The sequence below is a fragment of the Camelus dromedarius genome, chromosome 12 (genome assembly GCF_036321535.1).
Source record: "Camelus dromedarius isolate mCamDro1 chromosome 12, mCamDro1.pat, whole genome shotgun sequence".
Classification (NCBI taxonomy): domain Eukaryota; kingdom Metazoa; phylum Chordata; class Mammalia; order Artiodactyla; family Camelidae; genus Camelus; species Camelus dromedarius.
The window spans coordinates 13,307,028-13,327,713 of NC_087447.1; the positions used below are offsets into that span (position 1 = coordinate 13,307,028).

Sequence of the window (20,686 nt, forward strand, 5' to 3'; positions counted from 1 at the left end):
ACCTTCAAGGAAGATGAGGGAAGTGAGACCCTTGGTTAGATGCGTGACTTAGAGGATTTGTTTTGTTTCTCTGGACTTTTGCTTCCTCATCTGAAGTAAATGAATGGACTATCATATTGAAATAAGATGATCAGAATATGTGCACTTCAATTTCTTTAGGTATACATGCCAATTAGTAGTAAGTACCCATTTCTCTATTTTTAACTATTCCAATTATTCATTTGTTTTGAATTAGAAATAAATATTGTTGGTCCTTCTTATGTTTTCTTTTTTTTCCAGGTAATTTAAGTGCCTTTTGGGAACTTTGCCTGCCAGACTAATTCCATGGGAAAAGTAAACAATGTAACTGAATTTGTTTTCTGGGGTCTTTCTCAGAACCTAGAGGTTGAAGAAGTTTGTTTCGTGGTGTTTTCTTTCTTCTACACAGTCATTCTTCTGGGAAACCTCCTCATCATATTGACAGTTTATGTGGGACATCTTTTCAAGTCTCCTATGTATTTCTTTCTCAACTACTTGTCTTTTGTGGACATTTGTTATTCTTCAGTCACGGCTCCTAAGATGATCGTTGACCTATTAGCCAAGAGCAAAACTATCTCCTACGTGGGGTGCATGTTGCAACTCTTTGGGGTACACTTCTTTGGTTGCACTGAGATCTTCATCCTTACTGTGATGGCCTATGATCGTTACGTGGCTATCTGCAAACCCTTACACTATATGACCATCATGGACCGGGACAGATGCAATAAAATGTTGCTGGGGACCTGGATAGGTGGGTTCACACACTCCATTATCCAAGTGGCTCTGGTAGTTCAACTGCCCTTTTGTGGACCCAATGAGATCGATCACTACTTTTGTGATGTTCACCCTGTGCTGAAACTTGCCTGCACAGACACATACGTTGCTGGTGTTGTTGTGACAGCCAATAGTGGTACCATCGCTCTGGGGAGCTTTGTTATCTTGTTAATCTCCTATACTGTCATCCTGGTGTCCCTGAGAAAGCAGTCAGCTGAAGGCAGGCGCAAAGCTCTCTCCACCTGTGGCTCCCACATCGCCGTGGTCATCATCTTTTTTGGTCCCTGTACTTTCATGTATATGCGCCCTGATACTACCTTTTCAGAGGATAAGATGGTGTCTGTGTTTTACACCATTATCACCCCCATGTTAAATCCTCTGATTTATACACTGAGAAATGCAGAAGTAAAAAATGCAATGAAAAAACTGTGGAGCAGGAGGGTTTTATGGGATGCTAATGATAAATAGTTAGAAGCAGAAATTCAAGGTGGATGATCTTAAATTTTCCCATCTACACAGTGAAGACAATAACAACCTCAGGGGTTTTTTTGAGGAACAAATGAGAGAATAAAACATTCTATAGATGTAAGTTATGATTTATCATTATTATTATAGTTGTTCTAATACTTCATAATCAGATGATTTTCTGAAATATCTAGGACAAGGAAATCTTATTAAACTCAGATTTCATCAGGATCGTACTCAGCACCACAATTTTGTCCTTGCGCTTTTTCCCTTTTGTCATTTTCTTTAAAGAATGAGAGTCTACTGTGAAGTGCCTAAAGCTGTTTTATGGTGTTTAGAACTGCGAGCAATCAATACAAGTAGTTTGTATGAATGAAAGGATACAGGAACAGTGGCAAAGATCTGAGCTAAGGCATCCTGATGTAAGTTCTCCAAAACACAGTGAAAACAGCCTCATCTGGATGGAATGGGGAGACGGGGGAAGTGTGCGCAGAATCTCAAAGAGATGAAACACAGGCTTAGAAAACAAAAGGTCTGTTCTCATTCTCTGGGCTTGGGGAAAAGTTCTTGCTTTTTCTAGGACTCATTTTCTTTACCAAAACAATAAGTAAATTGGAAAAAACAAATGCCTCTAAGACCCCCATTTTAACTGTAGCATCCCATTAATATGCTTCTGCTGACCGACTCTCACCTTTAGTTGCCGTCTGTAGCTAGCACTCTTTATTTATGTAAAGCAACTAACAAGAAAAGCTAGAGAAACTCAGTAAAAAACAAAGACATCTGTGATGAATACACGATTGTGTCTCAATCAACAGGGTCAATGCAATTTGCTGAAATTTCCTCCGTATTTCCTCCAATGTTTGAAACAAATGGCTTTACTTAAAATAGCCATTTATCACTGCTTGGCTAACATAACCTGATTTCCAGCTGTGGATCCACAGACATTTACTCTGGACGTCTTTCTTAAGTAAACTTATAACAGAGAAGAACAAACCTGATTTCATATTGAATCTACTCCTTTAGCTCTAACTTTTGTGCTCAGTTGCCTGTGCTTCGTCATGCTGGCTCCACGCCTTTTGTAAAAGACTGTTGCCTAGATCCTGAAATATAGAGGCTAGCCCATTCTCAAGGCTCTGATCTTTAAAAGTATAATATTTTTGCATTCATATAGAAATAAGTTGCAAGCCGACAATAGCATTTGTCTTAATGGAGGTTCATAGGAAGATTGTGACTGGACCTACCTGGACAGCTGGAAGAACAAAGGATTCCAGCACCAAGAAGTCTGCAACAACAAGCCACACCCACCCCTCCTTTAATACAAAAGAAGCCTGAATTCCAAATTGGATAAGGTGGTTATTTGGGATATTAGTCCACTATCTTCTCAGTCTGCTGAATTTCCAAATAAAGCCATTATTCCATGATCCAACAACTCATCTCTCAATCTATTGGCTTGCCATGCACCAAGTAATATGGGCTTGAATTCAGTAACAAACTGAAACTTGCCCTGATGACACAATCCTCCTTCACTTCACCCAACCTGAGCTTTATTTTTCCACAGCAGTAAACACATCACTATCTCTCTGCTATTGTTTCATTCATTGTTTTCACAAGTATGATTATTCAAGTTATTGCCCATACCTGGGTATGTGTTTACAGTTGTGGGGTGTGTGTGTGTGCACACACAAACATATTATGTCAAGGACAATGCATAGTTAGTGCTTTAAAAAGTAATCTCTGATGTTGGAGCATTCACAGAATAGAAGGTAAGAAAGATCAAAGGCATCAAGACATCTGGACTAGAAGATATAGTTAAGACATCCTTGCCCTGGACCACAGGGATCCATGTGTATAGTCCCCAACTTGGACATGTACTCACTGGATCTCTATGAACTTCTCTTTGCTCAACTTAAAGAGATGATTAGCCTCTCAAATTTATCTGATCATGGAAATCATCATGAGAGGTTTTTGAACCAATAACGGTATCTATTCGAAGAGTTTCTGATTCAGTTGGCCAGTGTTAAAGGGTATAAAAACATCGGTATCTTTAACAAGCTCCTCTGGAAATTTTTAAACAGGCAGTGGTGCATCTAAGATCTTAGATTTGGAAACACTGGGACTAGGTGATTCTTGATGTTCTTCGAGCATAAGGGGTCTATGAACAATGACACCCTAAGAGACCTAACTTCAGATGTATATTCCCATCTGTTCTGCTATAACTTGAACTGAACGTAAAAAACTGTAGAATAAATAAATGTTATTCATTTGATAAGTTTTGTCCACAATACTCTTTCCTTTATGTCTCTCCATTAAAGCCTTAACTATCAAGGAATAGTAGTAATATTGATGGTCTGACATCCCTAGAAAGGTAAAAGGTGACAGATTCAATACTCTCAAAGACCAAGAAACAGACCATATAAAATAGTATTCAAGTTTCTACCAGTGGCTTTATAAACTTATTCCTGTTCAGAAAACTTCCTCAGAGTCAATTCTAATCAGAAGAGTTCAGAGAGTCTGCTCTTGGTTCCTTGGAAAGAGGTGGCCAAGAATCATGGCAACTCAGACTCTCCCCAGTTTCAGTGGGGGTGACTTTTGTCAATGACAAGATCACCAAGATTTGATCTGTGGATAGCACAATCAAGCTGTAGAAGTGGGGGTCCTGATGCACCTTCTTGACAATTTGGTGAATCCAACCTCCAGGTCTCAGGTGACCCTAGATAGCATCAGAAGTCTCTCCCAATCTATAAGGCTTGAGGATTTTTGTATAAATTAAAGAAACACCTCAATGTACCAAAAATGATTTTAGTTTATGCTTTCCAGTTGGTTATATCTGTGTCTTAGTCTAATCTCCCTTATTTCTCCCTAGTACAAGGTCCTGCCTGAGTGGGAATGAGACAGATCTGCATAGTATGCATGATGGAAGAAAGCATCAAAATATACTATTAGCATGAGGAACAGTGAGGACTAACAAAAGGCACCCCCAAAACACCCATCTCTTTAGCTATGTGCCTTCTCAAATTCATGGCCTTTCACAGACTGGGAGATTTTCCAAATTGCACATTTACAAAGACAGTCAGTTTGCTTACTCATGAAGACTTTTAAAAAGAGATGATAAATATGGTCATAGAATTACATTTATGGGGTTGAAAAAATGTTCATTATCCAGTTTGAAACTTCTAATTACCACCAATAAAGTACTAAGTATTAATTAGGACAACTTCTGGAAGTATAGTGTGAGTAGTATTTGTTGGGAGACACTTGGTGGGGCCGGTGATGTGAGTTGGTGAGAAGAATTTACCAGAAAGGGAGATGTTTAAGGGCAAAGGAAAGGTTTAATAGTTATGTTCCTATAGGCAGCAGCGGGTCACACAGGCAAGTGGTGCCTGCGTGTCCACCAGGAGGAACGTGCAGTTTCTTTTATTGGGGAAGAGTCTGTGAACACAAAGAAGTAGTGGAGCAGCCTTCTGATTGGCTGTAAGTGAGGGACTGTGGTACATGGGAGGATAGTAGATTCACAACTCCAGTAAGATGGAGACACAGGCTGACACATGAAAGTAGTGGAATTTATGATTCTGATAAGGGGGAGACATGAGCTGTGATAGGTCAGCCTGAGCTACGGTGAGGCTAGTCACTTCCCACTTCCCAGCTGTTAACTATGCTAAACAGCAGTCAGGAGTTTACCTCCCAAAGAGGAGCAGGCCGATGCCTAAGGGCTGGAAGTTGGTGGGGGTGGGGTGGAGTCGCAGGGCCTCAGCTGCACCATTTGGCATCTCAGTCTTATTACATTCTATTGCGTTATTTTAGAAGAAGGGTGATTTGTTAATGTAAAAAAATTAAAGTATAAAACACTTGCAAAATTTTTGGCATTTTAAAAAATTATTGCAGTGGAAACCTCAAAAATATGGAAGTTTTTAGGGCCACTCTGTGAGAGATGTCACAGTCAGGCTATCTCTTTCCTAGAGGAGATCACAACTGCCAAACCATGCTGTCTTTACAATTTGCCCTGACAAATTGCTCGATGCCTATCTGTCAGGGTTATGAAGGGCAGAATGTTCCAGAATGTCAGTCACAAGTTCCAGAGTGTCAGAGCTGGAAGGGATCTGGAGATCATCAGATCTACTCCCCTTGTACACAGTCTCAGAAAAGTAAAGTGACAGAAAGGTATAACCAAGCAGGACCCTGTGGGGCCTTCCTGAGACAGGGCCCTCCCCCATATCTTCTGCTGTAGCTCATCTATGAAGTACCCAGATAATAGTATCTCCTGTCTATTTCCTGAGTTTTTCAGATGCTAAAAACCACCACCAAAGGGAAGAAATTAACTACTTGATGATCATGAGCACGTCGTTCCAGACCTTCTGGCACCTGGGAATTGATAGTGTTGACTGCCTTGTTCTCTCAGCATCAACCAGAGAATCGTGCATGAGCTGATCATGTACCCTATGATCCCCCTCCCTTACCTGGCCTTTAACCATGCTTTGCTGAAATCTTTAGGTAGTTCAAGGTTTTCTTGGGCATAAGCCACCTCATTCTCCTTGCTTGGCCCTGCAATAAACCTCTCTCTGCTCCAAACTCCAATGTTTCAGTTTCTTTGGTCTCATGGTGCATCAGGCACATGAACTTACTTGCGTTCAGTAACAACGGGCCGAGGGGCCATCTGTCTGCAAGGCTTGCAGCTTTTGATGACAGCACACCACCTCTCTGTACCTGAAATATTTGTCACCATTACAGATTGTGTGGTTAGAGCTGGGTCCAGCAAAGGGTGCAAATACCAGGGGCTTCATCTCCCTCTAGAGAGCTTATCCCGGCACCACACTTTCCTCATGGCATTCTTCATGTCTGTGTTTCTCAGGGTGTAGATGAGAGGGTTGAACATAGGGGCAATCATGGTGTAAAACAGCGCAAAAATCTTGTCGTTACTGACAGAAGCAGCCATGGGGACATAGGTGAAGATGAGGGGCAAGAAGAACATGAACACGACAGTGATGTGTGAGCCACAGGTGGAGAGGGCTTTGCGGCGGCCCTCGGAGGAGCGGGTCCGCAGGGTGGACAGGATGATGATGTAGGAGATTATCAAGGCAGCGAAGGTCAAAATGGACAGCACCCCTGTGGTGGTGATGATTGCAATTACCAACAGCCTAGTGTCGGTGCAGGCCAGCTTCAGCAAGGGGAATATGTCACAGAAATAGTGGTCTATCTGCCTGGGGCCACAGAAGGGAAGCTGGATAATAATCAATACTTGCATGATGGAGTGGATAAAGGCGCCGACAGCAGACGCCATTACGAGGCCATAGCACACCTGTCTGTTCATGATGACCGTGTACTGAAGAGGTCTGCAGATGGCTGCATAGCGGTCATAGGCCATGGCCACCAAGATGAAGATCTCAGTGGCGCCAAAGAAGTGGGCATAAAACATTTGGGCCACGCAGCTGTTGTAGGAGATGGTCTTCTCCTGGGCCAGTAAGTCGGTGATCAGCTTGGGGGCCACGGTGGAGGTAAAGCAGACATCCATGAAGGACAAGTAGCTGAGGAAAAAGTACATGGGCTGTTCTCCGAGGCGGCTGCCCCTGATGGTGAGAAGAATGAGAAGATTTCCTGAGAGAATCGCAATATAGCAAAGTGAGAACAGCACAAAGCAGGTGACCTTCGTGTTGTCATCACTGCAAAGTCCCAGGAGGATGAATTCTGTGATATTTTCATGTCCCATTGCTTCTGTGTGTGTGAGCATTTAGGAGGGGAAGTTAGTACACCTGAAACATGTAACTTTTTGAAATGATTTATTTTAAAAGTCATTCATTTTTTCAATAAATACATATTGATTGTTTCATATGAAACAATCACTATAATTAAGACTGAGGGTACAACAGTGTACAAAATACACACAAACTCTACCCATAAGTAAAGATCATTAGAGCAGACATGCAGAGACGGCAACAGCACAAATAATTAGCTCACTGCAGGTATGATAAATTCTAAAGCCTCACACTTACCAAGAACAGCAGGATGAGTATTTAAAAGATGAAACACTCAAAGTTTTGGGAGTCAATTTGGGGATGCAATTTCAGTATTGTCCCTTAAGAGTGACATTTGAATCTCTGGTATATATGAAACAGCACTGACGTGATCTGTTCTTCAAGGGCAAGAAGGGCCCTATAAGTCTTAGTCCTTCCCAGTGACTAAATCTGTGCTAAATCCTGAAAGTTCAGTCATGTCATTAGACTTCGTGAGGTCATAATTTTAAATATTGAATCTCTGGATGACAATTTCAGATAATGCATTAAGAAACTTTTCCTTGAACATTTAAAAAATGGAGGGAGAGAAAAAGTAACAATCACAATTTTGGGGAAAAAGTTTGCCCCTTTTTATCAGCTTCTGGTACATTTATGGCTTCCTGAAATCAACCGTATTTCCCAGGTCACTTTCCAGTCTAACCCAGGAGATCTCATCATTCCTGCCCTTCCAGCACACTTCCCGGCACATTCTTTTACTACAGCACCCTTGGAGGGGCAGATTGCATGTGAAGATTCTTTTTCACTCAGTCTCTTTCCATCACCTTGTATCTCTTTGAATTGAGTCACTTTTCTTAACAGGCTCATTATACTTCATAGGAACAAATCCTTGGATATTTTAGTTAAAAAGGAAATATTCTTTGGTGCAAAATATAACAAAAATCCCTTACTTCCTTTCTGCAAACTGATCTAAAATGTATCAAAAAACTACTAAATTCAAGACTCAATTTTTTAAAAAGATAAACCCTACACATTGAGAACATTTGTCAGTCTGTTTATGAGGGGTTATAATAGTAACTGAACACTAAACTTTACTCCAACTAACTAAAAAAAGGTCTATTTTTCTTAAATTAATCAATATATTCAACAATTAAAACAAAAGTTCTAAGAAAAATTTTCATGAAATTTGGGAATCTGATTCCAAAATTCAGAAACAGTTCATATCCAAAGTAGTTAATCTAACTTATTAAAAGAAGGAACAAAAAGTATCTGCAAATACCAAATTCCCAGTTTATCCTTCCCCATCCACCGTTTCCTCCCTGGCCACCATGAGTCTGTTTCTAGTTTGTAAATAAGTTAATTTGTGTCATTTTTTTTAGATTCCTCATAAAAGTGATATCATATAGTACTTTTCTTTCTCTTTTTGGCTTAATTCACTCAGGAGTAAACTGAGAGTTCAAGATTGGCCGATACTAACTACTATATATAAAATAAACAACAAGATCCTACTGTAGAGCACAGGGAACTATATTCAATATCTTCTAATAGTCTATGATGAAAAGAATATGAAAAAGAATATATATACATATATATGTATAACTGAATCACTCTGCTGTACACCAGAAATTAATACATTATGAATCAACTATACTTCAATTCAAAATAAAAGATATAAAAAATAATATATTTTAAAAAATGAATATACATACCTTTCAGGACTGAAGTATATTATAAAGCAATGGCAATTAAATTGTTGTTGGGAAAGACAGATTGCTAGACTTAAACATGGTCAATAAATAAACACATATCTATATATTGGAATTTATTCTATGTTTAATTTGAACTTTTAAATTGATGTGAAATAATGGACTTTTTAGTAACTAATGTTAGGACTTTGAATTTCCCTCTATAAGAAAAAAATATATCACAGGCTCAAAAAATTATGTTCCAGATGGCTGAAAGATACAAATGTATCAAACAAAACTAGAAAAAATATTTGAGAAATAATTAGAATGATTTATATTTTAGGATAGGGAAATTTTTTAAGCAAAGCACTAAAGCAAATTCATGAAGAAAAATATAATACATTTACATTTTCTGTATGACAATATCCCATATGGACAAAGTATTTCAAAAAGTAACAAAATGAGAGCAAATATAAATCCTACAAATCAATAACATAAAGATGAGTAACTCAAGTTTCTAAAATAACAAGACCTTTTTTTCTGGGCAACATAGAGAGAGGAAGGTACCACTCGTCAATAGGATATAGATAAAAGTAGTTAATCTCATAAAAATTGAAGAAATTCATACTAAGCAATGAGATACTATCCTCAATCATCAATTCTGTAAAAATAAAATTAAAAAGCCTCTCCATATAACATTTTGATAAGTGACCCAGTGCAATCTTCCCACAAAGCACACAGAAGGCTATTTATTGCAGAATTGTTCCAATTTAGAAAATGGAAATAATCTAACTCCCTCCAAATAGAATGAAAATAAGGTGAGGCATGTTCTTATGAAAAACTAGGCAGAAATTTTAATGTTTGATCCATGTGGCACATCTACTATGATATGAATCACTAAGATATGTTTTTAAATGGAAAACATAATAAAATGCAAAAGATAACCACAGTGTGAGAATTTGCATGTTAAAAAAAATCGCACCCACTGAATACCGTGTAGTGTCTATGAGAACCTCTGTGTTTATAAATCAATAGGGAAACATGTGGACGGAAAGAGTCATTCTCAGAAATAAAATGATAGCCAAAGGGGATTTTAGCGGTATGCAGTATTTTGATTTCTTTACTAAAGAGAGTATATTTCAGTTATTACTTCCATAATTAAAGTTAATTTAATTTCCCCCCCAAGGGAACTGTTTTCAATACCTCATAATAGCCTATAATGAAAAAGACTGTGAAAAGGAATATGTTTATATGTATGAACAACTGAATCATTATGATATAACCCAAAACTGTGAATCAACTATACCTCAATAAAAGAGTTAATTTTAAAGCTCATTATTTTCTAACAGGGTTTAAGAATACAATACATAATAAATGGAATTAAAATAATATATAAACCACAGTCCTTTCCTGGGATTCAGTAAACACATATAATTTATTTCTCATTAGGTTCATTATTTCCTCAATTACTTTAGTAAATACAGACACAGATGTTTTTCCGCGAGCATTGTATGCCGTCAAGTGTCATTAAAAAATGTAAACAGACTAATGAATTTCTGTCACCCTCACTGTGCTCCACAAGGAGAGAGTTGGCATAAAGAAACAGGAAATGCATTTGTATATGCATCTATATTTATACTAATATCTGCATCTCTTTTTACACATATCTGGATTTGGTTTTCATATCAGCATTATAAAGTCTAGTTATACTTTGATAAGTCTAATAGGATTTAAATAATTTCCAAGATCATTTGTTAAGTCTAATAGCTATTATTTCTGAAGACTCAAATTTGTGATTTACTCTTTCTCATGGCTCCTTGTTTTGCTGAACTAATACTGATTCTTATTACAAGTTTTAATGGAAGGAAACTGTATTTGTAGCAGAAGAATTAGAGTGTGCTGCATGAAAGGTATCTGATATGTGATGGGCTCAATTGAAAAGACATCATAGTTAAAGCTGCTAATTAACTGAAAACATCAGCTCTACTACAAGTTCATTTGCAAAATCTAGGCTGGAGAGCATCCTAAAAGAGACAGTTAAGAGACTAATGTCCATCCTGCCTTACTATAATCTCTAAAAAGGAATTTTTAAAAAATGGAAAAAAAAAAAACTAAACTAAACCTCTGATTTTCAGGGTCTTCTTGGTTTCCTTAGTCTCACAGAAATGTTTCTTAGGAAACAAGACTAACTAATCTTTAATTCCTAAAATAAATTGGCAACTGTCTCCACAAGGGAGACAGGTTATTATGGTAAGTGAGGGTACTTGAGTTAGACTAAATGAATTCTAATGTATTATGGCCCACTTCTTAACAGTTGAATAATCTTAGACAAATTGCCTATTCTCTGAGTCTTGTTTTGGTTTTTTTTTGTTTGTTTGTTTGTTTTAATATGGAAACAGTAATAATACTAGCACCTACCACATGGGATTCTTGTGAGAAACCAATTGCAATATCCATGTAAAATATTTTGATATGGATACATGCATCTAACACATTGCAAGAATTAACTGAATTCTGACTCATTATTCTTTATAAAAGGACTAATACTCTATAAGTGTTTCACCATTTATGAGACAAGGGGAGCTCAGGGAATACGTTTTCTTCAATGAATTTAACATGCCACTGAACATAGATTTCTAATGAAGTTATAAAGTACTTTGACCACTGGCCACTACTGAAAGTCCCAACTACCAGGACAAGGGTTCGGTAACAGGATTTCCCACTTCACAGATGGAAGAACTAAAATCAAGGTAAAATTTTCTTCATGAAGACCAGCAGAATCCTACAAAAGATAATCTGTCTTGTACAATTAGGAAAAATTGAATCAAACACTTCAAGAAGTTAATAATTTTATCCATATGTTTTACTTAGGTCATTTTATAGTTTTCTTTATTTCTTTCAATTTTAATAATATATGCATGATGTACCTTTGTTAAAGAAATAGCCATTAATTATATAATTTGCACTTCTCCAGCTGCGGCCTCATAAATTTCCCTCTAAACTACCTGTATTCATTTCAAATGTCAGGGATTATTGCAAAATATTACAGAGCTATGACAGAGGAAGTCAGGAAATGGAATTTCAGGTCCTGATCTGCCACTCCCTGATTGTGTGATTTAGGAAAATGTCCCTTACATTTGATGAGTATCTATTTTCTGTTAAGAAAATGAGGAATCATAATTTTCATGCATTATTTTTCAGCTGCAAAGAGCTATTTTTTTAAAATCAAGTGATTTACTAAATCATTTATCAATTCATTTTCATCAGTTTTATCATCTTTATTTCTTATCTTGTTTAATTTTTTAATAGTTTACAAATGTATATGGTTTTTTATCATTGATTTTTCAATCCAAAATAGACTGCAACACATTTCAAAATCCTCTAAACCTCCTGTCCTAGTGTCTAACAGTCCTAAGTTTGATACCAGGATTTCAGGATAGCATTCTTGCCATCTATCTGCTGTTAATAGCAAACTTTAAGTTGTTTTGTGAACTAATGTCAAATTGTGACATGACACAATGTATATGCTTAGAAGCCTATAAGGGTTGTAAAATAAATAGTTACCAAGCAGGTATATATTTTTAGAAATACATATTTATAGAAAAATACTTTCCTAGGAAAAAAAGCAGATAAGGATAGGTAATTCTACAGCTAGTCAAAGAGATGACTCTCTGTAGACGTTCACCTGCAAAAGTAAAAATGGAAGAAAGAAAGAAAAGATGGAAAAAGGAAAAGAAAAAATGAAAACTCACATATATAGTATCAGCCAATTCCAATCAGTATTTGAAGGGAGATCCTTGTCTTCTTGAACTCATGACAACAAATAGAAAAAGGTTTATATATATATATTCTAAATCAAAACAATAGATAGATCTCTTAGGGGAGAAAAAGCAATGTGCTTTGTATCTAGCTTTCAAATTATATTTAAAATAACAATATTTTTAAAACCACTTTTATGAATATTCAGAATAGGAATGAGGCTTACATCACAAAACTGCAGGGAAATGTCAAATGCACATGGGGCTTTCTCTCTCTTCTTTTTCCCCTTCAGTACAATAAGTGCAGCAAGGTCTGGCTCCCTAAATGCACAGGGTCTGCGGGCTCCTGGAGAATCTGCACTGAAAGAGGCAGGAAGCTATTAAAAGACACTGGAGGGACCTGCGAGCAATCCCAACGGCAAGCCCTATGTTAATTCTTGGATACTGAAAATAAAAAGAAACCCTGGTGATTTTAATTTGCTACTGCTTTGGCTTTTCAAGTGTCCTTTTAAGAATATATTATGTTAGATTGCTTCAAATGTATACTGTTAAATATCAATTATGGGTTTTTATACTCAGTAACCAAAAAGTTTTAAAATTAGCCTTAATAATTTCTACACAGGGAATAAACCCTAATACATTCATTATATTTATTAAGAGTCTTCCTCTGTGTCCATTACCAAAGGCTAATTATTTATTAATGTTGAAGATACTGAGATGTTTTGTTAACAGTTATTGGAATAAAGTAGAGACAGTAGAATTAATAGCTTTATTTTAACAATGGGCCTGGAGCTGTGAGTAGCAACCAGTCAGTCGGGTTAGTTGACTGTGTTAAGGGCAAGCATAAGAATAAGCAATCTGTTAGCCTAAGTGCGGCCATTTATTAATCCTCCTTCACAAGACCCTCTTTCTAAATAAGGTCACATTCTGAGGTACTACGGATTAGCACATTATTTTCTTGGGGGAATCAATTCAGCCCATAATGACATCCAATTTCAAGTCAAGGGTGAGTGCTTTGTGTCAAAAAACTCTTCACTCACCAGACTTAACATTTTAAGTGTAAAAGTTTCTTTAAAAAAAAAATTATGTGTAATATTAGGCAACATTGTTTAAAGTTAATTAATTTTTATTTAAGGAATTTCCCACGTTGTGATTTTTTTTTTCCACTGCCCATCAAGTTCCTCCAAAGTCTGAGTCAAAATTTATCTTCAAGATAACACTTTTAAAAAGAACCTAGACTTTTCTTTTATTTGAATATATTAGACATATAACATTGTGTAAATTTAAGATGTCCAACATCTTAATTTGATCCAGTTAGATACTGTAATATGATTGCTATTTGAAAAAAATAAGAACTTACAAGCTGTATTGAGAACAATTTATATCAGTGAATGGAAGTTATTCTGCAACTCATGCGGAGAAGGGTTTTCAGAACACCTGTAATAAAGATGTTTCTGAGAACATTAAAGTAAGTAAATAAATAACTCAGTTGTCATATCCGTCAGCCCACAGTTCTCTTTGCTGGGCTTCTTTTATCTCCCCGAAAATAGATACAACTGATGACATACTTCGAAAGTTTCTCTCACCCTAAAAACACTGAGATGTAATTTCTTCAAGCAATTTACTTTAGGGACCTCTAACTATGAATTAAGTTCAAATCATATTCACGCCTAAGCTATCATACCTAAGAATAGTACAGATTTTTAAGATATTGACCTATGGTCAAAATAATTAATCATAATTTAGCACCTCTGTCTTGTAGGTCTTGTAGTTTTTCTCCCACAGATCTAACGCTTAGTTTTGTGAGTGAAGCTAACCACATCGTTACTCTATGAGGCATTTCCCGTGATGTGAGTCTACAGGAAAAAAAAATACTTTCTTTTTTTGGAGTTTTCTCCCACTTATCCCTGGTTAACTGTTTGGAAGCAATAAAGAATGATGGAGGAAATTTATGCAGAGAATAAATATCATCGCATGACAATTCTTTTTAAATGAGGTGATAGCATGGCATCTAGGCTAAGGGAGACTGTTCTCGTCTTTCAAAAAAGAGGAAGCTACTTACGACAATGCGAGACAACTTTTGAGTTTATGATTCTCATTCTTCTTCACACAAATGTGTATTTTAGATCTCAGAGTCCCACTCTTTTTCCATCAGAACACAGACTTAAACAAAAAAATCCTGGTGAAGTTGTACACTCAGTCATCTTTGAGCTTCTATAATCTTTATTATAAAATCCTGGATAGGAATTTGATCATAATCTCTGTCTACAAGAGATGTGGTGACAGTGACCATGGGAGCTCTATAGTCAAAGCATGTCCAGAAGGTGTATTAAATTTTCATATTTTCCTTGTCTTTTCAAAAATTGTTTATTTGGTGGGAGAAGCAATTAGGTTACGTATGTACTTATGTATATATGTATTAATGGAGGTACTGGGGATTGAACCCAGGACTTTATGCATGCTAGGTACACACTCTACTACTGAGCTATCCCCTCCCCACTTCCTTGTCTTGATAGAAGACTTCAACTAAAATTTCACCAATGGGAATATACTGCTATATAAACTTTGCAAGGCCAGAATCAAACTGTAGCATCTGTGATCAGTGATAAACAGTTTGAGATGGATTAGCCTTGAAATTTACAGAATCTGAAAAAAACAAATGATGCATATGTTTCCCTAGATTCATTCCATTCCCACATGGAGAAATAGATAATCTTTTTCTCAAGCTAAAAAACTTCTAAAGTTTTTGGTACAATAAAATTAATACAAATTTAGTCATCTTAATACAATTTAATTATTTATAAACAGAAATAGAAGTTACAAATAAACAAAAAATACTCATATTGAATTTTCTACATGCATAAAAATACAATTAAGAAAATAAACTGAAGTAAGAAAGATTCTTAGGGATCATATAATTAGAGACTTCAGTGTTGATGGATGATGACAAAAAGCGATACCCATTCTCTTGCATAAATTTTCATCCCACTATCTGTCTTTCTTAACTTATTCTTTTTTTTCTGGATTGTATTAAAAGACAATAATTTATATCTGTGATGTAACTATCTTCCAAAGTCTAAAAACCTTCCTCTGAGTTATAACATTCTTTCTTTAATTTATGTTCAAATTCCCTACCATCAATTACATGTACTCTTTACTTCTGGCTCACATAAATACACCTACCTTAATTTGGGACATCTATGATATAATCATAATAATCTAATACTACAAACAAATTATTATAATGGGTGTGATTCAAGAGAAAAATTAATACTTCCTACAAATCTGAAGGGGTTATTTTAGGAGCAAGATCTAGTTTTTACAAAAATAATGTTAATATAAAGTCAACCCCAACAGTCAGAACCTTCCTAAGAAAAAAAGACGACTCCTACAAAAGGGTGAATTTTCTCATCATATCCTGTAACTGTTCTAGAAGGATCTAGGTAAACAGGATAAGAATTTGAAGTATAACCCCCACCAAAGAAGGGGTATTACCAAGATTATACATATCGTCCCTTAAAACGTGAAGATTTTACAATTATTTGAACCTAGTGCTGCCTGCTGAGTTAAGACAACTAAGTTGAAGGTCCATGATCAGGCATGAGACCACAAGGTCCAGTAAATAAGCTGTTAGGGAGAAAACCTGTCAGGCTGTGGCTGTGAGCTCATAGAAGTATAACTCTAAACAGAGAACACCGGAAATCAATACAAAGAAGCACAGGGAAAACTGATCAAAACTGCCGTGCTATTAGGCAGGTCAGAGAGGCAGAGAATAGAAGTGAATATCTAAGGCAGTGTGTCTTACATGAATTTTCCTCCCAGTGTTGTGTCTTCTACATAAAACTGACTCAACACTAACCAGCATATGAGTTCACATTGCCTTTTTCCTAAAGAAACTAATTCTCATGCCTCTAGTTAGGATTATAGTAACTCTACAATAAGAAGATATTCTCTAAGGCTTTCTTTTAGAGCAATCAAAACTATGAAGAAAAGTTTGAAACTTCTATTCATCTTTTGTCGTCTGAGATCACCTTTTTGCTCCACAATTTCCTCATGGCATTTTTCACTTCTGCATTTCTCAGCGTATATATTAGAGGGTTGATCAAAGGTGTTCCAAGTGTATAAAACACAGCTATCATCTTATCCATGGGGAAGGTGGTTGCAGGCCGTGTGTATATAAATATACAAGGACCAAAGAACAGGATGACCACAATGATGTGGGAGATGCAGGTAGAGAGGGCTTTTCTCCTCCCTTCAGCACTGTGGTTTCTCAGAGAATGCAGGATGACAACGTAGGAGACCATCAGCACAGCAAAGCTCACTGTGCATATGGCCCCACTGTTGGACACCAGGAGTAGGTTGGTCACATAGGTATCTGCACAGGCAAGTTTCAACAAAGGCTGCAAGTCACATAAATAGTGATCAATCACATTGGGGCCACAGAAAGGTAAACTCAAGGCTAGAAAAATCTGAGCTAAAGAATGCACACAGGACCCCACCCAGGCCACAGCCACCAACACACAACAGACCCTGTGGCTCATGATGGTCGTGTAGTGCAGGGGCTTACAGATGGCCACATAGCGGTCAACAGCCATGAGGATAAGGATGAAGATCTCCAAGCAGCCAAAGAAGTGGAATGAAAAGACTTGGACTATACACTCATTGAAAGAGATAGCGGTCTTCTTCAAAAGTGCATCCATAATCATTCTAGGGGCTATGGATGTAGAGAAGCAGGTATCAGATAAGGATAAGTGGAAAAGGAAGAAGTACATTGGACCCTCAAGTGTCTGGCTGGTCTTGATGGTAGTAATAATCAGAAAGTTACCCAACAATGTCCCCAGATAGAAAATCAAGAAAATGACAAATACTATTTTCTTTCTAACGGGATCCTGGGTCAACCCAAGCAGAATGAACTCAGTCACATTATTGTTCAGCTTCATGATTTCATGAGCGAGGAGACAGGATGACTGTGAAATGGATTATCTGCACACAAAAAAAATAATAATAATTAATTCATGATGTGATACATGGTTTTACAGAATATTTTAAGGAAAATAAGTATTTCTCATCATGGACAATTAATTGTAGTTTCTTAATAATTCACTTCAATCCTTTGCTCCTTAATTTGTAATGACCACTTCATAGGATCTTTATGAGTCTCAAGTAAGCATGTGAGTGGTACACTTCCCACGGCACTTTTCAAATACAACTCTTTGTGGCTTTTACATGATTCTGGTTAATGTTGCTATTCAATGAATGTAAAGTTAAGAGATATGGCTCCATTTTATTAACTTCATTACTTTTCCACATTCAGTAAATCTAGGGGCCATATTTGGATGTTGTATCAGTTGGCATTTTGGATCTATGTGGCTGCCTTTGGAAGTTCATAATATAAATGTAAAATCACTGCCCACTCCCATGCCATAAAAATGTCTCCTTTATACAGATATTTACATCATGTATTTGATATATTTATTTATAGAAATGTGTATTTTTATAAATATATATATGTCCCACTTCATTGTACACTCCTTTCCAGATATGACAGCTTAAAAGAGGAAGCACTAAAAATCTCTAAATAAAACACAAGTTACTTTTAAACACCCTTATGATATTTTTTAATATTTGACATACACTTATCTAGGGAAGTGAATGTTTTTCAATAGTTGATAATATCTCAAATATCCCCATTTTTATTTTTCTTTATCCAATTTCTGAAAAGCATCCTCTAAAAGATGCAAAGTTTTACAGGTTACATATAAATGAAAGGCAGGCATTAGCACTTGAAAGTTCATACATTCACAATTCAAGTGTTTAAGCATTTTAGATCTGAAGTTGTTAGGGCAGATGTCACCAGGCAGTTTGTGTAGGACCAGATCATGGTCATAATGCCCTGCAGTGTTTGTTTTATCCAGGTACCCGAAATCTCCACATACTTGTAACAGAGCAGAGTCAGAGAGGGAGTGAGAGATAGTTTTAGGTAAGAAGGATAGTAGATGGTCAGTAACTGACAATTCAATTTGTTTTCTGTCCTGGCAAAATCAATTACTATGACTATCCAACTTTAAAACTTCATTTCATTGAATGAAGATTTTTATTTATTTATTTATTTATTTATTTTTGAGATTTGGAAAGGGATATTATCATTGGCTTCACTTCTAAGAACAAAATATTTCCCCTAGGTATTTCTTGTCAAGATGATGTTGAAAAGAATTCAAATAAAAATATAAATGGAATGTGACCAATTTAAATATAATTTGGAAGACTTACCCCATAGTGTTTCACCTCAATCCCATCCATACCTTCATTGCATTGTCTTGAAAGTTGTGAGTGGGCAAAGCACAGACTATGATAGACCAAACAGACACAAAATATCCCTTATTTTTTTCTCTCCCTTGCTAAGTTTTCTTCCCTTCAGCAAAGTTGAAATATACCTTAAGATCCTCCAGATAAATAATTGCTCCCAGGAAAGTGTCTGAAGACGCTTTTTACTTTGTAATTCCCAATTTAAAAAAAAAAAAAATCTCTTTGGACCCTTTGGTAAAGATCTTAAACTTCGAGGGAACTTAGTATCTAACTCAGTGCAATAAGCTCATTCTGTCCTTAGTCATTTGAAAGAATCATCCATCATGTAGTAATTGTACTTGTGAAAATATGGCCTGCGTTTGTGGTCAACCCTTTGTATGGCTTTTGGTTTGTATGTTATCAATCTCTTTAGGCTGTCCATTTCTAGACTAACCCTATTTATAGATTAGGACATATATTTTTAAGATAAGTTAAGAATCATAAATACATACAGTTTCACTAACTTGTTAGTAATTGTGAGTTTTCATCAAATATTCAATCAATGGCTTAATTAGTAGTTTCCATTGTTACTGCAATGTTGTTTTATTCCTAGGTACTTTAAACCGTCTCAAGACTTCAGAATCCAATGGCTAAGAAATCTCTTCTGACAGTCTCCAGTGATTGCTTTATGATAAAGGAAATTCTCTTTTCTGTTCTTCAGTGGTTTCTTTCATAGCATTTCTTGTATTATTACATACTATGCCTAAATTCAATTGTGTGGGCTTTCCTTGGCTTCTTTCTTAGAAGGAAAATCTTTGAAAACTACCTAGTCTCAGGATAGTATCCTCTATAGTTCCAAACCTGATGGCTTGTGCAATGTAAGTGCTTTGTGTTTTTAAATTAAACTTTCTTAATTACTTCTTATAATAATTATCTGCTTGTTTTAGCACTATTCTGAATATAAAACGCATTCACATTATTAATCTACTTTGATCATCCACATATTATGTATGGTGAACAGACAAGCATGCCCCCAATTTATAAATCCAGAAAAAAAATTGTGATAAATTTTAAACAACTTAGCAAATCAGCTCTACAACCTGGAGTAAAAGATGCTATACTTTGAATCGCACCACGTAGTGATGAAGATTTGGGACTCTGACACCTGTAAGAATGCTTATATTGAATATTTAACATTTTTTAACATGAATCCTAGAACCTTGAAGAATACAAGAAGTGCCCTGGCATTTTTTCCCATCCTCTTAATATTTTTACATGTTTTTGTGCATGCCTCTGTGTACGATCATATATCCATTTTTTTCACTTTTTCCAGAGGTATAGTAACAATTTTCACCAGGTCCTTGAAGGAATCTGACACAAAAAACTGTGTTGCAGTGATCTGGAAATAAAATTGCCCTGGTAAAACAGCACATCTTCTAATAACTACTATACTTATCTCAACTTTTTGAACAAGTGTAGCCAACTTTAGAACAGCTAAGTTTGTCAAGACAATAATGAAGAGATAAGACGTTGAGTTAGGAGCCAACAGAGAAGAGCTGAAAGAAAACCACACAGAAAAGCTGGTGGGTAGATGAGGGTGGACTACAGACTATTAGGTGGGTCCCTCTACCCTAAAAATCTGTCTTATTACAAAAGCCACAGTGAGAAGAATTGCTGTCCTTAGGACTCTCTTAAACTATCCAACCCTCCCTGATTGGATCAATCCACATTTCTAAATTTGGAAGAATACCTACACTCATTTCATTTCTATGAAAAAAAATGTCCCTTTCTCTATGGGAAGGTTAACAGATTGTCCCAAGGTTCTTTATCCCTCAAAAGTCCACATTAAAGAATGATAAAACTCCCCTCCCACGTTCATCACACACCACCTCTCAGCTACATTATTCAGTTCTTAGCCTCCACATTGTCAAGTTTCCTCTGAACTTTCCATCAGGAGTAGCTATTCAGCTTTTCAAAC

General features: G+C 36.3%; 3 protein-coding genes across 3 annotated transcripts; 1 reads left to right on the forward strand and 2 right to left on the reverse strand.

Annotated features, from left to right (window-relative positions):
* The first annotated feature begins 318 nt into the window (after positions 1 to 318).
* Positions 319 to 1,260, forward strand: LOC135322573 (olfactory receptor 4S2). The gene has a single exon (XM_064491839.1). It carries the CDS (start codon positions 325 to 327, stop codon positions 1,258 to 1,260), a length of 936 nt encoding a protein of 311 aa, XP_064347909.1. The 5' UTR covers positions 319 to 324.
* A 4,771-nt stretch (positions 1,261 to 6,031) lies between these two features.
* LOC105094818 (olfactory receptor 4P4) lies at positions 6,032 to 6,958 on the reverse strand. Its single transcript, XM_010986911.3, has one exon. The coding sequence runs from the start codon at positions 6,956 to 6,958 to the stop codon at positions 6,032 to 6,034; it is 927 nt and encodes a 308-aa protein (XP_010985213.3).
* Positions 6,959 to 16,430: 9,472 nt separating this feature from the next.
* On the reverse strand, positions 16,431 to 17,363 carry LOC135322574 (olfactory receptor 4C16-like). The gene has a single exon (XM_064491840.1). The coding sequence runs from the start codon at positions 17,361 to 17,363 to the stop codon at positions 16,431 to 16,433; it is 933 nt and encodes a 310-aa protein (XP_064347910.1).
* Between the last annotated feature and the right edge of the window lie 3,323 nt (positions 17,364 to 20,686).

Bases quoted from the DNA above. Each gene is read 5' to 3' on its own strand.
- LOC135322573 (XM_064491839.1), top strand. From the start codon at position 325: ATGGGAAAAGTAAACAATGTAACTGAATTTGTTTTCTGGGGTCTTTCT.
- LOC105094818 (XM_010986911.3), bottom strand. From the start codon at position 6,958: ATGGGACATGAAAATATCACAGAATTCATCCTCCTGGGACTTTGCAGT.
- LOC135322574 (XM_064491840.1), bottom strand. From the start codon at position 17,363: ATGAAGCTGAACAATAATGTGACTGAGTTCATTCTGCTTGGGTTGACC.